This window comes from Psammomys obesus, unplaced genomic scaffold, assembly GCF_907164565.1.
Source record: "Psammomys obesus unplaced genomic scaffold, mPsaObe1.curated_primary_1811, whole genome shotgun sequence".
Classification (NCBI taxonomy): domain Eukaryota; kingdom Metazoa; phylum Chordata; class Mammalia; order Rodentia; family Muridae; genus Psammomys; species Psammomys obesus.
In genome coordinates this window covers 1-14,457 of record NW_026596166.1, presented here as the reverse complement: position 1 = coordinate 14,457, position 14,457 = coordinate 1, and the positions used below count along the sequence as shown (strand labels likewise).

The 14,457-nt window shown below is 43.9% G+C and overlaps 1 protein-coding gene across 1 annotated transcript; it reads left to right on the top strand.

The window, feature by feature from the left end:
• Positions 1-4,716: 4,716 nt before the first annotated feature.
• LOC129667631 (alpha-1-antiproteinase-like) lies at positions 4,717-13,690 on the top strand. The gene is made up of 5 exons (XM_055595306.1): positions 4,717-5,269; positions 11,524-11,603; positions 11,700-11,818; positions 12,740-12,887; positions 13,496-13,690. The coding sequence occupies exons 1-5, from the start codon at positions 4,717-4,719 to the stop codon at positions 13,688-13,690; spliced, it is 1,095 nt and encodes a 364-aa protein (XP_055451281.1).
• Positions 13,691-14,457: the final 767 nt, after the last annotated feature.

Sequence of the window (14,457 nt, the reverse complement as noted above, 5' to 3'; positions counted from 1 at the left end):
AAGAAAGAAAGAAAGAAAGAAAGAAAGAAAGAAAGAAAGAAAGAAAGAAAGAAAGAAAGAAAGAAAGCCTCTGCACAGTAGATGGAGATGATAGCAATAGTTACTGTTTTCTATTTAAACTGCTCCGCTGCCATCTAGCTGCTTCACCATTTTAGCTCTACTTTCAGAATTGTAAGTCTTGCATCAATATTAGAAATTGCCCTTTCTTTAAAAAAAAAAAGTTGCTTTCCCTCTGGAGGCAGCTCAACAGAGTCATATAGTCTCATGTTGTTTATGTTTCTGCTAATCTGAGGAGGCTTTCAAAGATGTGGTTCAGCATTTGTTTTACTGTCTTACAATTTTGAGAATGTCCAGAGCTTTAAAAACAGATTGTGCCCCTGTTTGTACTTCACAAGCCTTTAAAAAATGGTGTTTAACTTTTGACTGTTTGACAGTCCACTGGCATTCCCTATAATCCACAAGGATAGGCAATTAGGGAGCAATCCCATCAGACCCGAAAGGCATAGACACCTAAAATTACAAAATGGAGATTGTAGACTCTCATCTCATCATATATTAAAGTATGTCTTATACCTCTAATTTAAAATAAAAAAATCTACTAACTAAACTATAAAAGGAATTGGATGTTTTTTTTCTGGGAGCTTTGTTTAGGTTTCCATGAGACAATGATCCACCTTTGTGAGTACGTGGCCAGCTAATTAACCTTATGACAGACTAGTCCCAGATCAAACACATCCCTGCCATGATGACAATGGACCAAACTTCTGAAACTGCAAGCCAGCCCCAATTAAATGTTTTCCTTTATAAGAGTTGCCACGGTCATGGTGTCTCTTCACAGCAAAAGAACACTGAGCAAGACAACAAGCAAAACAAGCCAGGAAATATACTATGACAGCCTGAGTTATCAGAATTGTGTGGCATCTCTTCTGGGAAGATAAGTGCCTGCTGTGGCTGGCACTGGAGTTTCAGCCTTCCCCTTCACCCAGCATGGAATTCCTGGGAGATTAATTGTTTTTGGGCCCATCGTTTCAATAGCTTAATAACAGGAGGTGTTTCTCTTTGAAAGATCTTCTCTCCTGGTTACAGCATGCACTGATTGCTTACTCTGAGCTGCAGTGACCATGCCCCCCCTTCCTCTCCACTCTCGGGTCACGTGGTGCAAATTGGTTGACTGGACTAAGTCAATTTCTGGAAGGGCAGCCAGGCCCTCGGGTTATAGCAGTGCATGGCACAGTTACATGGCATGGTTGTCACATGGCCAGTCTCACAGTCAGCCCCAGGCTCTCTCCCTTAGTCTGAAGCATCTCTGATAACTTTAGAACCAAGTGTTCCTACATCTTCCCACCTCTGCAACCAGCTTGTATCGAGAAAAAGACCCAGAGGAGCAGCCAGTGCTGCACACACAGCCTGTGACCTTCCTGCTGGCCTCAGCTGACTCTACTAAGTCCTCCACCATCCTCCTTTTAAGTCCTCAAGGTAGGCATGGGCTCAACCTACCATTCATACATGGTAAACAGAGGCACCCAGGTCAGCTCCTATGGACAGAGATAAAAGAACAAAGGCTTTGCTCTGTGTCTCAGTACCTAGTATGCCCACAGTTTGTGATAGGAAGGGCTAGGATGGTGACTTTGGCCTTGACCTCTTGCCTTTCCCTGTGCTCTGTCTATAGAGAGGTGAGAAGCTATCTTGGGCAACCTAACCTCCTGCCAGACACCTGATCTGCCTCAGGGATCCTTCTTAGAATTACCCACTCTGAGGCAGAGACCTTGCCATGGAACTGGTGGCTCTATGAACATCCAAGCCTCCAGAAACCTTAGAGAAGAAAGGAGTCTCTCTTAGCTCTGGATTTTCAGAGTTAAATTTCGGAGTATGCTCTGGGTCCTCAACCCTCTTCCTTTTAGGACACCCTCCTCCACAGGCACACTCTGACCTTGATCCCTTGGTGAGAACTCCTAAAACTCCTGGGATAGGAGTGAACTATAGAACTCCTCTGTCTCTTTTTGTTCTCTTTGGGGACCATGGGCCTTGGCTAGTCCTAACTGTTGGCACTTTGCTAAACCCACCCTCTACTTCCCCCATGAACTGCCCTGAGGTTGTATCTGAGCATTCTCCATGATACATTTGCATTTATTACACTTACACTACCAGAAAAAGGGGCCTGCTGTCCTCTGTGCCTAGTCCTGAGCAGCAGCCAAGGGCTTGTGCTCAGAAGAGCCACTGCTGTTATTGCAGTTGGAGAGGATGGGGCAGAGAAAGCCAAATGAGACTTTTGCCCAAAGTTCCCAGAATCTTGTGCCTACCAGAGAAAGTAGGGAGGTGGGAGAACATTTATTAGAGATTTTAAGCACACACTCGAGAGCTAGTGTGAGCGTCTCAGAAAAGTTCCATCTCCTCTCCAGGACTTTAGAGAGCTCATTTTATGGATAAAGTACAGGGTAGGGTTGTTCAAGGGGGGGAGAGGTATTGCAGAAAGGGGGAATTCTAGGAATGGGTATGAATTTTCCTGGAAAAACTTTACTCTCCATTTCTTCCCTTGTATGGAATCTTCAGTTGTGGTATGGAATCAGCTGCCTGGTAAAAGAAGGCAGTTTTGCAAAGCTAATGACATGGAGGTACTGTTAAAGCAGAGGATCAGCCATGTTGGTCCAGCTGGGTTCGGTGTCTTGCTATACTATAGCTTTACAATGTACTCAGCTCTCAGCCACTGTGGGATTTGGCCCCCCTTTGGTTTACTGTACATGTCAAGCCTAACTCAGTACCCTACCAGCACACAGAGTACATGACAGAAGCTAGAGGCTTGTCTGTCTCTACCTTGTTCTGATCTGCTTTGTGGCCTTAAGCAAGTTACTCAACTGCTCTCAACCTTTCATTTGTCATTTTTAAAATAGAGCAAGATGCCTGGCCCAGGGGTAAAGGCTGTGAATGCCTAAAGCCCCATTGTTGTGTCACAGGCTCAAGATGAGCAGCAATTCCCACATAACATTAAGGAAAGAGGAAGGAAGGAAGGAAGGAAGGGAGGGAGGGAGGAAGGAAGGAAAAAGGAACAAATGAAGGTAGATCTATGCTCAAGTGGTCTACAGTATGAAAGCTGGGATAAAAGGAGGACATCAGAAGTATGTGCCATCTGGGAAGCCTGGCAGAGAATTGATTAGGTTTTATCACAGCTGCTCTATGCTCTGGCCATGTGTCAGAGGGAAAGATCTATCCTCTTTGGTCAGTAGTGTGTCTGGAAATTAAATGAGAGCTGGTGGAAGGCACTCTTGATGCTATGAAGCATGGCAATCCTTCATCTGACCCCCTTTCTGGGTAACCTCATGTTCACATCTCTCACTATGCCTCAGCTTCCTCTTTGTAAAATGAGGGTGTGGCACTTACCCTTAAAGTCACCAATGCAGATGTAAAAGGATCTGAAAACACAGGCTCTTAACCCAGACAGCCTGATGTGGGGTTAGGTTCTGTCATTTTGCCTGCTCACTGACTTGTGATGGCTTGTGTTAATTATACTTGAAATACTTGAACATTAATTAATTTTGGTGAGTTATTTAACTAATTGTTATTAATTAATTTTTAGTTAATTAATACTTGAAAAGTCTAAAATCACTTGGGATAGGAGTTTCGGTGGGGAATTGTCTAGATTTAGGTTGACCCATTTGTTTGCCTGTGGAGATTATCTTGATTATGTTAATTTAGGTCATCCACTGTGGGTGGCACCATTCCATAGGCAGGAGATTCTGGAACGGTTAAGGATGGAGAAACAGGTGAACATTAACATGTGTGCATCTACTGGTCCTTCCTTGTGATGGTGCATGCCATGTGGTCAGCTGCTTCAAGTTCCGATTGCCTGGACATTTCTACCATGATGGACTGTACTTTGAATTGTGAACTACAATAAACATTGTCAACATTAAATTGTTTTTGTCAGAGTGTTTTATCACAGCAACAGAAAGGTGACTAAAACACTGACCTTGAACATGAGCCTTGACCTCTCTGGGCCTTGGCTTCCTCATCAATAGATGGAGGGCACTGTTCTGTTCCCCCACAGAACAGTGTCAAGAAAGCAGAGTTCAGACCCATGACAATTCAAGACAGTACAAGTTGAGTGGACAGAAACTTGCATACCGTTACTTTTCAGATTTCCATTTTCAATGATTATATCTTGATACATTTTCTGTTATCAATTAGATAGACTGGGTAAGGTATCATAAAAGTGATTAATATTGGCAATTACAGCTCTGCTTCATGGACAAGTGCTCTTCTCACAAGCACTTTTTGTGATGTAAGTCATGAAACAGCGAGAGATTGGGAATGTACCTGTATCATCTCTGTCTTGCTTCTTTCACTACGTAGTCATTAATGTTCAATAATGGTTCTGCCCTGCTGACCCTGTCTAATTCCAATACCCCTTCAGGCCCCAATTCTAAACATGATAGTTAGATTAAGTCTATTTATCTCCAAATAGCTCATGCTACAGATTAGACTCTAAGGCGTTTTTGAAGGAGAAAACCACATTCATTAGAGCAAATGGTGTTGTGCAGAATAACTGGAACAGTCGAGCACATGAATGTTACGTGTAGAAATTATCAGAGGCCCTGACTTAGGACTTGTGTCCCATCTCTGTCATGCAGGACAATGCCATCCTCCGTCTCCCAGGGATTCCTTTTGCTAGCAGGCCTGTGCTGCCTTTTCTCTGGCTCCCAGCCTCAAGATCCCCTGGAGATGGATGTGGATAAACACGACCATGAACATCAGGAGCCTCTTAGCTGCCAACGCATTGTCTACAGCATCATCCAGTTGACCTTCACCTTGTATCGGAAGTCTGGTAGTTGGGCAAAAGATACCAACATCATATTCTCTCCAGGGAATATTGATGCTGCCTCTTTAATGCTCTTGCTGGGGGCAAAAACCAACATGCACAACCAGATCCTGGAAGGACTGGACTTCAACCTTACAGAAACACCTGAGCAGTATATCCACAAATGCTTCCAGCAACTTACGTATATCCTCCATCTGCCAGACCACAAGTCACAGCTGACAATGCAGAGCAGCCTATCCACTGCCCAGAGTCTGAAGCTTACAGACAAGTTTGTGAAGAATGTCAAGGGTTTGTACTACTCAACAGCCATTACTGTCAACTTCAGTGACACGCAAAGAACCCAAAATCAGATCAACGAGTACGTACAGGGTGAAACCCAAGGGAAAATAGTGGGATTGATCAAGGATCTGAAGACAGACACAGCTTTTGCCTTGATAAATTACATCTTCTTCCAAGGTAAGGTGGGACCACCAGGTTTAGGCAGCCCCCAGGAAGCCCAAATGTGTGTTTCAGTAATTAATCCTTCCTTGACATACCAAAATATAGGAGGGCAGAGCATCTCAATATGCTCTTCAGTTCTTCAGTCAGAAATAATTCAATAGCACCTATAAACCTATAAAGTTGGGAATAAAGACTTAAAGCCAGTCAGACCACCATCACCTCCGAGTTAGAGCCATCATTGTCTTAATGATACCAGAATCCACCACTCACAACTTTACTGGAACACTAAGAGATGGGGATTGATAAAAAGAAATGGCCTAGCCCTCTTTTTTTTTTTAGATCAGTTTGCATCAAAACTAGGGGGAGAAAGCTTCTCTTTCTGCTTTGCTTGTAGTAGTGCTGATATTTATAATAATGATGGTACAAAATCCAAAAAACTACACATGCACACAGTTAGCTCTGCGGTAACTATCAGAACCTTGACACTGACTCTTTTCCTGGAACATGGTTCTTTTTAAACTGCCAGGGCTATGGGTTAGTCTCCCTCCCAGCATGGGGTGTCCTAGAGATTTTTTTTAATCCCTTAGTGTCCCATGCACACAGCAACAACTCTTCCTTGCTCATTCTTCAGCAAGGGACTTAAGGGACTTGGGATGTTATCCCATGTATTGTTAGACTTGAGCAGAAATCCCCTAGATATACATGTATTTAAATGTAATCTTTGGCTGAATACTACTAGGAACCAAAGTTCTAGCACCATTCAGGGCAACCTTTTCTTAGACCCACTTGTTACACAAGTGACTCTCTTTTGGATGTTGGGGTTTTTGTTTGTTTGATTTGATTTGATTTTAAACAGGGTCTCTCTGTGTCACCCAGGCTGATCTGAAACTCATGATCCTTTGAGTTGGTGTACCATCAGGTCAGTCATGGCTCTATTTTTATTCTAACAATTTCTCTCTCCTTGTCTCCATACAATTTGCTCTGAACACTTGGCTGATTGATAATGCTGTGGTTTGGTCTCATTTGCCGTAGCTGTCACTGCCAAGGTGATATCTTCCCCAGTTTGTCTGATCTGATCCTGCAATGAGGAGAATGTATAAGGAAACCAAAGAGTCAATTCCAGGTGACATTTTTGGCTAAAATCATTTGTCTGAGTCCTTCAGAAGTCCATTTTTAATTTAATTTAAGCTTACTCACTCTGGAGTTGCTGGACCAGGCTCTCAGAATACTTCCTGTTTTAGGGCGTTTTTGTTATAAGCTGTTTTCCTATAGAATGGCCATAGTTTTCTGAGGAATTACAAACTAACCCTGAAGAAAGTTTAGCAATTTCTAAAATGATCTATTCTTTATTACATACAGTATTACATCAGGACTTCCCAGGTAACCAGTGTCCAATTGTTTAGGGAGACTTCTGGGAATGCAGTGCTCAGGTGAATTATCAGTGTACCAAACAGTGATCAAAGTAGAACCAGGAACATGTATATGTAAGACAGAAAAGGCTGTCATTACGACAAGTTTTAATTTGAATGAGTAGATTAGTAAAGTGTTTTCCTAAGCCTTGAGTCTTTGGAACCTTCCATGTTGGTAGAACAGAAAGTCACAGAGGGTCCGGCAATAATCAGTGATTTTAATACTAATTTAGCTTTTATTTTTGAAGTGAAGTTTAACATCTTTAAAGTTTTAGACTTCAGACAGGATTAGAAAGCAGAATGAATGGCCTTGATAGATTTTCATTCAAGTATGAATGTATGTTTCCTGTAAACAACAGCAGAACTGCTGACTGAGCTGAAGCAAATGGATGCCGATAAGGGTTTTAAAACAAACCACTTGAATTATGGGGCCTTCTATATGAATGGTACTGAACTCAGATGGTAAAAATACCAAGAGCCTTATTGACCATCTTGTGGGTTTAAGGTACAGGGGTAGCACAGTGTAGAAAAGACAGTACTGGCTGATTATCTTGCATAGATTAACCTTGAACTTTTACAAATTTTGCATAATATTTAGACAAAGCTTATATAGTTAACATATTAAGCCCTTAGACACAAATACATGGATGGATGGAGAGATAGATAGATAGATAGATAGATAGATAGATAGATAGATAGATGATAGCTATATAGGTAGGTAGGTAGGTAGATAGATAGATAGATAGATAGATAGATAGATTATTAGATAGATGATAGATAGATACATAGATAGATAGATGATTTCTGATTACAGACATCTCTAGGCCAAATATAATACAATAACTTTAACAATAGATGTATTTTAACCAGCATTATAAGGTAATCATTTAAAAGACACTAAAACAGACAGATTCTTTTTAGGTCCTTGTTTTTCCTCAGTAATAAAAATCTAACATATAAAAGGAGCCATGGGCTGGCATGGCTCAGTGGGCAAAGCTCTGCAGTGAGGACCTGCATTTGGATTCTTAGCACTCATGTAAAAGTTTGGACATAGTGGTAACTGACCATAACCCCAGCAAAGGAAGGTGGAGATAAAATAATTGCAGGTGTCTTGGTGGTCAGTCTGGATGAACCAGCAAACTCCAGGTTCGGTGTGAGACCCTGTCTCAAAAATTAAGGTGGAAGGACTGGACGGATGGCTGAACAGTTGAGAATGCGTGCAATTCTGGCAGAGAACCAAAGCTGGCTTCCCAGCATCCACAGTGGGCAGCTCACACTCACCTGTCACTATGCCCCCAGGGGATCTGACACCTTCTTCTGTCCTCCACAGGCACCTGCACTCACGGGCACAAGCCAGCACAGAGACATGACTACATATACACATAACTACAAAAATAAAGAATTGAAAATTGAAATTAGGGTGGAGGACAACAGAGGAGAGCATCCTGGAGTCAGCCTTTGGCCTCCGCATGCACCAGTGAGCAAATGCATCTGGACACACACATGCACATGTACAGAGACATACGTGGCCTTGGGAGGCAAGGCCAGTGGGTCATTATGAATTGGAGGCCAGCCTAGCTACAGTGTGCTTCAGGCAAGCCTGGCTGCACAGTGAGACTCCATCTCATCAAACAAAAGAACTCCTATGCATGGGACCCCCTGTATCTTTTTTTTCTCACTTGACTCATTGTTTTCTTTCTTCTTGTCCTTTAATATGTAATCTGAGACAGTCATCATAAAAGTTCTGATTTATTTTTTTTTAACAAAATAAAAGCATTGTCCATTTATCTACAAGTTTAATTAACTGACTTGTCAGAGATTTGCCCAAGTCGTATGAACTGGAAGGCTTCTGGGAGAGGGAGACCTTAACAGCTTCACTTGATGTGAGAACTCACCTCTCCAGGAGTTTATGTAGTGTCTTGTGAACAACATACAAACATACACATGCATGCAGGTTGAATAGCTAATTGCACGTGCATGTTGTCATACATACATAGAAATAGGCCCCCAGATCCAAAGATCATTTTGCTCATTCTTTGATAGTTTACAGTTTAGACTGTTGGGCAGGTCTGTCTGGGGAAGTCCTTTTGATGTGGCTTGTTTCCCCGTTCAGACCAACTCCTTCAACAAGTAAGTCAAAGGGTGTTGTCTGTGTCTCTCCAGCCTGAGAAAGCCCCTCACCCTCATCAGAGCAGAGAGCCTAAAGGTGTTGGGAGTCCCAAAGGTCAAGTGAGACTTTACAAATCAAGGATGCCTTCAATCGTGACATTGGAGGAATTTCTTCATCCATACAGGCACTTCCCCTACAGATGTCCACTCAAGGATGCGCTTGTGCCCCTTTTTCATTCGAGTTAAAATTCAGGACTCTAGAATATGAAAACTGACTGTGCAGATTACAATGGACAGGAGAAACAGCTTTTAAAAGAGAGAAAATGCTGAGTTAAGGCAGGACATGTAGATAAGCCTTGGTCAGGATGTGTAGGTGATGGTGATAGGCCGTAATGAAGAAGCCAGCGGCAGAATACATACATTACCTGACCCAGATCTCAAGGCAGGAAACACTCCAGGGAAGTACTCACAGGGCCACCAGCTCCCAAGTTCTTATGAGGAGCCACCACAAGTTGTGGCAGAGATTTCTCTCCGCCTGCCAGAAACAACCCTCCATGGACTGAGGGGTCCTCAAAACAGAACACTCGCCAGTCCTTCAGACACGAGCTTCTGTGGCTGAGAGGCCTTCACAACAGATATCTCTCCACCTCCCAGATGTGAGTCCCAGGCCCCCTAAAGGTCACATGCTCCTCACAGTCTATGACTTTGGGGGCAAGCATCTTTACCTTATCTACTGTAAGTACCAAAAAAAACCCAACCCCTCTTTTTCTTTTGTCTATATGGTTAGTTTTCTTTATTCCCAGGTAACGCTATAAATGGAGAGTGGGAAAACCCCTGTATATAGGAGGTGTCTCAAAAGCTGCTGAAACCTCCTCCATTATCCATCCTCCAGTATCCTAAATGCAGAGCTAGCTTGCCATGGACAGTCTAAGTCTCTTCCTCTGCTGTCTCTTCTCCTGGCTGTCTTGCCAAAAATGTTACCAGAATCTGGAGGTGACTAAACACCACTTCACAGGGGGAAATAGGAAACAAAGCTTGATTCAAGGAAATATTCCATTTAAAGTCTTGGCTGGAACTAGAGGAAGAAAAAACTCTATATCCTTCTTTTGCCTTACTTGTGTGGTGTCTGAGACAAAAGCCAAGAAATACACATATTGTAGGTCTGGCTTCAAGGTGCATTACCAGAACTGAGATTAATCCTCTTTTGGAAGATGGCTTTCTCCTCTGACACCAGGGCTTTCAACTAGTCTCATTCCCAGCATGAGGTTTCCTGGGGACATCTTAATTCCATGGGGACTCTGTTACACTGTTATAGCCAGGCTCACTGGAAATCTCTAAGGCTGAATGCCAGCTACATGACATTTTCTTAGTTGTCAGCCATACTTGCAAATTGCTGTAGATGTCATGGAACAAATAATGCTTTGAGTGACTTAATTTGGAAAAGTCTGGGGTAACAGAACAAAATTAGCACGAAGTATGCAAGACCTAGGTTCAAATCTTGTCTTCACCCCTATAATGACAGCTAAGTCACATGCTTGGGATGTTAGTGTCTTAACATTACCACAGGCAAAGCAATGATATTGTTGTCAATTTGTGCAAATGCTTGTCTTCACACTTACCTAACCAAGCTACACAGAATGCATGTCTTAAAATTTATTAATTTAGGTGATTCTCTAGACCAGGGATCCAGGCACTGCTACCAAGCCTTTGAGCTATGACATGACTGGGACCCTTCAAGACTGGACTCCATCCATCAGCTAGAGCTATGATGGACAGTCTTAGACTTGATGCTCATTACCACAGTGTAGCCCAGGCTCAGAGACAGGAACAAGGCTCAAAATAAAGAGGTATCTTCTTGGTGTAGATACACTCCACCATCGGCATCCAGAGCCCAACACAGGGTTTTCAACAACAGCATAATAGAATAGCCAAAGCCAAAAATAAAGAGCTGATCAAATAACGTTGATTTTCAGTCTTTGAGTGCGTGGTAGGTCAGGGTCTCTTGAATCCACATCCCAAAGATACTTCTGCTTCCTCTGGGAAGCATCCTGTAGGAGGGTGAGGGGCGGAAGTCAAAGCCATGGCTATACCTTTCGATCGTATTTCCAGAGCTTCCCAGCACAGCAGTGCTCCACAGAGCACCAGGGAAAGCATCAACGCAAGGGGAGCTCAGCTCCGTTGCCTTTATGGGAGGCTCAATGTCTGTCCAATGCAGCTATGAAGGCTCAGGGTTCCTGGAGGCCCCTGCCCACTCTGACAGCCTTGATAGAGGACACTCATATACAGGAGAGAGGGTTTTCTCGGGCACATGCACTTTATCTGTGGGCCCAAGATGAACATTTAAAGGTACCCACTAGATTTTTCCCAGAATGCTGACTGAAGCACTGCTTGCAAGGTATAGGATGCTACCCAAGAAGAGATACCCAGATTTGACATAGGAGATTGTTATTCTGCCCACTCATCACCAGTCAGCATTCTTGGGGAACTACCAGAAAAACATGAAATTAAACAGCTTCTTCTTTAGAGCCAGGTGTTCACAAATCAACCCACATATATCTCTCAGTCTTTTCCTACTGCTTCAGACTATTTTTTTAAAGGAACATCAAGCACCCCAATAGGCATCTCATTTTACAGCTGATAAAGCTGGGGCTCAGAGGGACTGTCTCACAAGGCACTCAAAACTTCTTTCCTCTGATAATTAGCTAACCCTTTACCCCACCACTGGCTGACATGCCCCTCCCTTCTCTCCAGGTAAACTGTATGATGAACCATTTGAGGTTGACTACATCTTGGGAGAGGACTTCCATGTGAATGAGGATGTGACCGGGAAAGTACCCATGATCAACTGCCAGGGTAGACTTTTTTTTTTTTTTTTTTTTTTTTTTTTGCACAGTGAGGAAGAGCTGTCCAGCTGGGTGTTGGTACAGCATTATACGGGCGATGCTACTGCCTTCTTCATGTTGCCTTACCAAGAGAAGATGAAGAACCTAAAGGAAACCTTGGCTCAAAAACACTTTGAAAAAATCTTACGGTTAATTGACACAAGGTGATTTCCCAGTCCAGGATGCCAGGGACTGCTACACAGCCTCTGAGCCATGACATAACTGGGGCCCTTCAGGACTGGGCTTCATCCATCCATCAGCCAGAGCTTACAGACAGACAAAGTGCTCATTAATGTGGGATAAGAGAGGCTCAAAGACAGGAACAAGGCTCAGAATAAAGTCTTCTCTTTGGTACAGACACATTCCATCTTCAGCATCCAGAGCACAGCACAGGATTTGCAACAACAGCACATGTAATGGCTGAAGCAAAAAACGAGGAGACAGGTCTCAGGCCTCAGCCAGAAGTGGTCAAGGTGAAGAGTTCATGGGTGACAAGAGAGGAAGGGCTTAGAACAAGAAAAGGCCAGCTGCAAAGAGCTCAGGGCATGAGTATAGAAGGTTCTGTCCCCGTCACTCTTCAGTGAGGTTTATTGGGTCCCAGGGAGCCAACAATTCTGAAATGTGCCTCTCCCCTCTTCAGATCAAGTGAGCCTGTGCTCAGTCAGGAAATCCAGGCCATGCTCTTCCTTGGGTTAGGAAGATAATGATTCACACCTCAAGTGGGCCTGAGGTGAACTGGGGACAGAGGTTCTGTCTCACCTCCCAGCCCAAACCTGCTGAGGCCCACAACACAGCAGAAAGCAGAGTCAAGCAGGGTGAGGATGAACTGTGACAGCTGGCTTATTCCCTTAGCATAGAACCTCCAGGAACCTTGCCTTATCTATGGAAACTGAAGGCCAAGCCTTAGTTAGCATGAGGAGTCATAGAGTCTCAAGTCAGAGTCACAAGTCTCAGAACACACCTGAATCTCACTGGAGGGCTTCCTGGGCAAGGGTGAGTAGTCTTCTAGAAGGTGCTAGAATGATACCATACTATTGATGCCACCATGACACAAAGTAACTCTTTCATGTTTTCCTGCATACCAGGACAGTGGACCTGCACTTTCCCAAGTTGCTTATGTCCACAACTTATGACCTGAAGACTATTCTGAGCACACTGGGCATTACCCAGATCTTCAGCAATGAGGCTAACCTCTCAGGGATCACAGAGGATGCGCCCCTGAAGCTCAGCAAGGTGAGGTCATGTGACAGTGGCAGCATCTCAGCTGTTGATAGCGCTGAACAGAATGTGAGGATGGATCAGACATGAAGCTGAGGAAGGCGATAAGGGACAGAGACTCAGACTACAGAGATGTGCCATGGTAAATTCAGGATCAGAGAACAGAGGCAGGATAACATACCATATGCTATCATAAAGATCTGCTTGAATGGGACTCAGTGACCCTTAATTTTATCTTTGCGCAGGGCTGTTGATTCCTTGGGACTCAATTAACCTATATTTATATAGAAAGGTGGTTCAGATCACCTTCAAAATTTTGTCTTGCCATGCACTGGAAAGAAAACATATCTACAGGAGACATGAAGAACAAAAGGGGGCTCTGAAGCCAAATGCCATATCCAAGGCTATGAGAGGTGGTTCATGAAAGGAGCAGAGAAGAGGGTCATCCGAGAATGAAAGGGCTGAATGCAGAGGAAGGCCTCTTTGACCACTAGACTTGAATTGGCAATGGATAAGACATGACCACATTGAGGCTCTTCATGGATGAGGCATCCACATGGATCCCAACTTCAGCCTGGGGTGAGTATAACATACCCAAATTTTCCCTCTTTCTCCCCCTATAGGCTGTGCACAAAACTATACTGACCTTTGATGATGACGTCATAAAAACTTCAAGGAACACTATTTGGAGTAAGATGGATTTGACTGGGATTCCTGTTATCAGATTTAACAGGCCATTTGTAATTGTCACCAAAGAGGAATATACCAATTCCATGCTCTTTGTGGGAAAAGGGAATAATCCTACAGAAAACAGTTGATTTCAGATTCCAGTCATCCTCACCATCCTGTTCCAGCCATTTCCCCTCCCTGTTGACGTTAAACATTGGATAGCTTCACCCATGCCTAGGCACAACCAGCAAAGCCCTCTCCTTGTGGTGTCTGTGTCTTCCTCTACTCCCTGAGGTATGTGCTGACTGCAGGTCATAGGACATCTCAGGGTCCCCTGCATCTGGGTTTAGGAGATCCCCATGATGTCACATCTCCAACACTGAAGAGGAGAGAGGGGGTCATGTCCCCTTCTGAGTGTTTCCTGAGAATAGCTGGAGGAGATGGTAGAGCTCTTCTTCCTCAGGCTAGAGCAAGACCCCAGTATCTGTTCCTGTCATCCCTTCCCTGCCAGAGGGGATGTACACATCCTCCAATGAACAGGAATGTCTCTAGACCTTAGCCTTTTTCTTCTTCTCAAGCCAGTAAGACCACTATGCCCAAAGTCACTCCCTCTGTCCTCTCTAGTCTTATGCCCTTTGTACATGAATGCATCTAGAGGTCTTTAGAAGGGCTAGGAAAAGTAGCTCCTCCTCTTTTCCAGAACCATCTAGCCCCTCCTCTCCACCAGGCACCACAGAATAGGTGGACCTGCCTCTTGGAGGCTCCACCCCTCACATGGGCAAAGCTGGAGAGCTGGTGGGCTAACCATCCCAGCTCCCATTCAGGCCGAGCTCCAGTGTTTTGAGTTGGCCCACCCCAACATCTACCCCATCTATGAACTGCTGAAGTGCATGAAGGGACGAGTCCTGCAGAACCA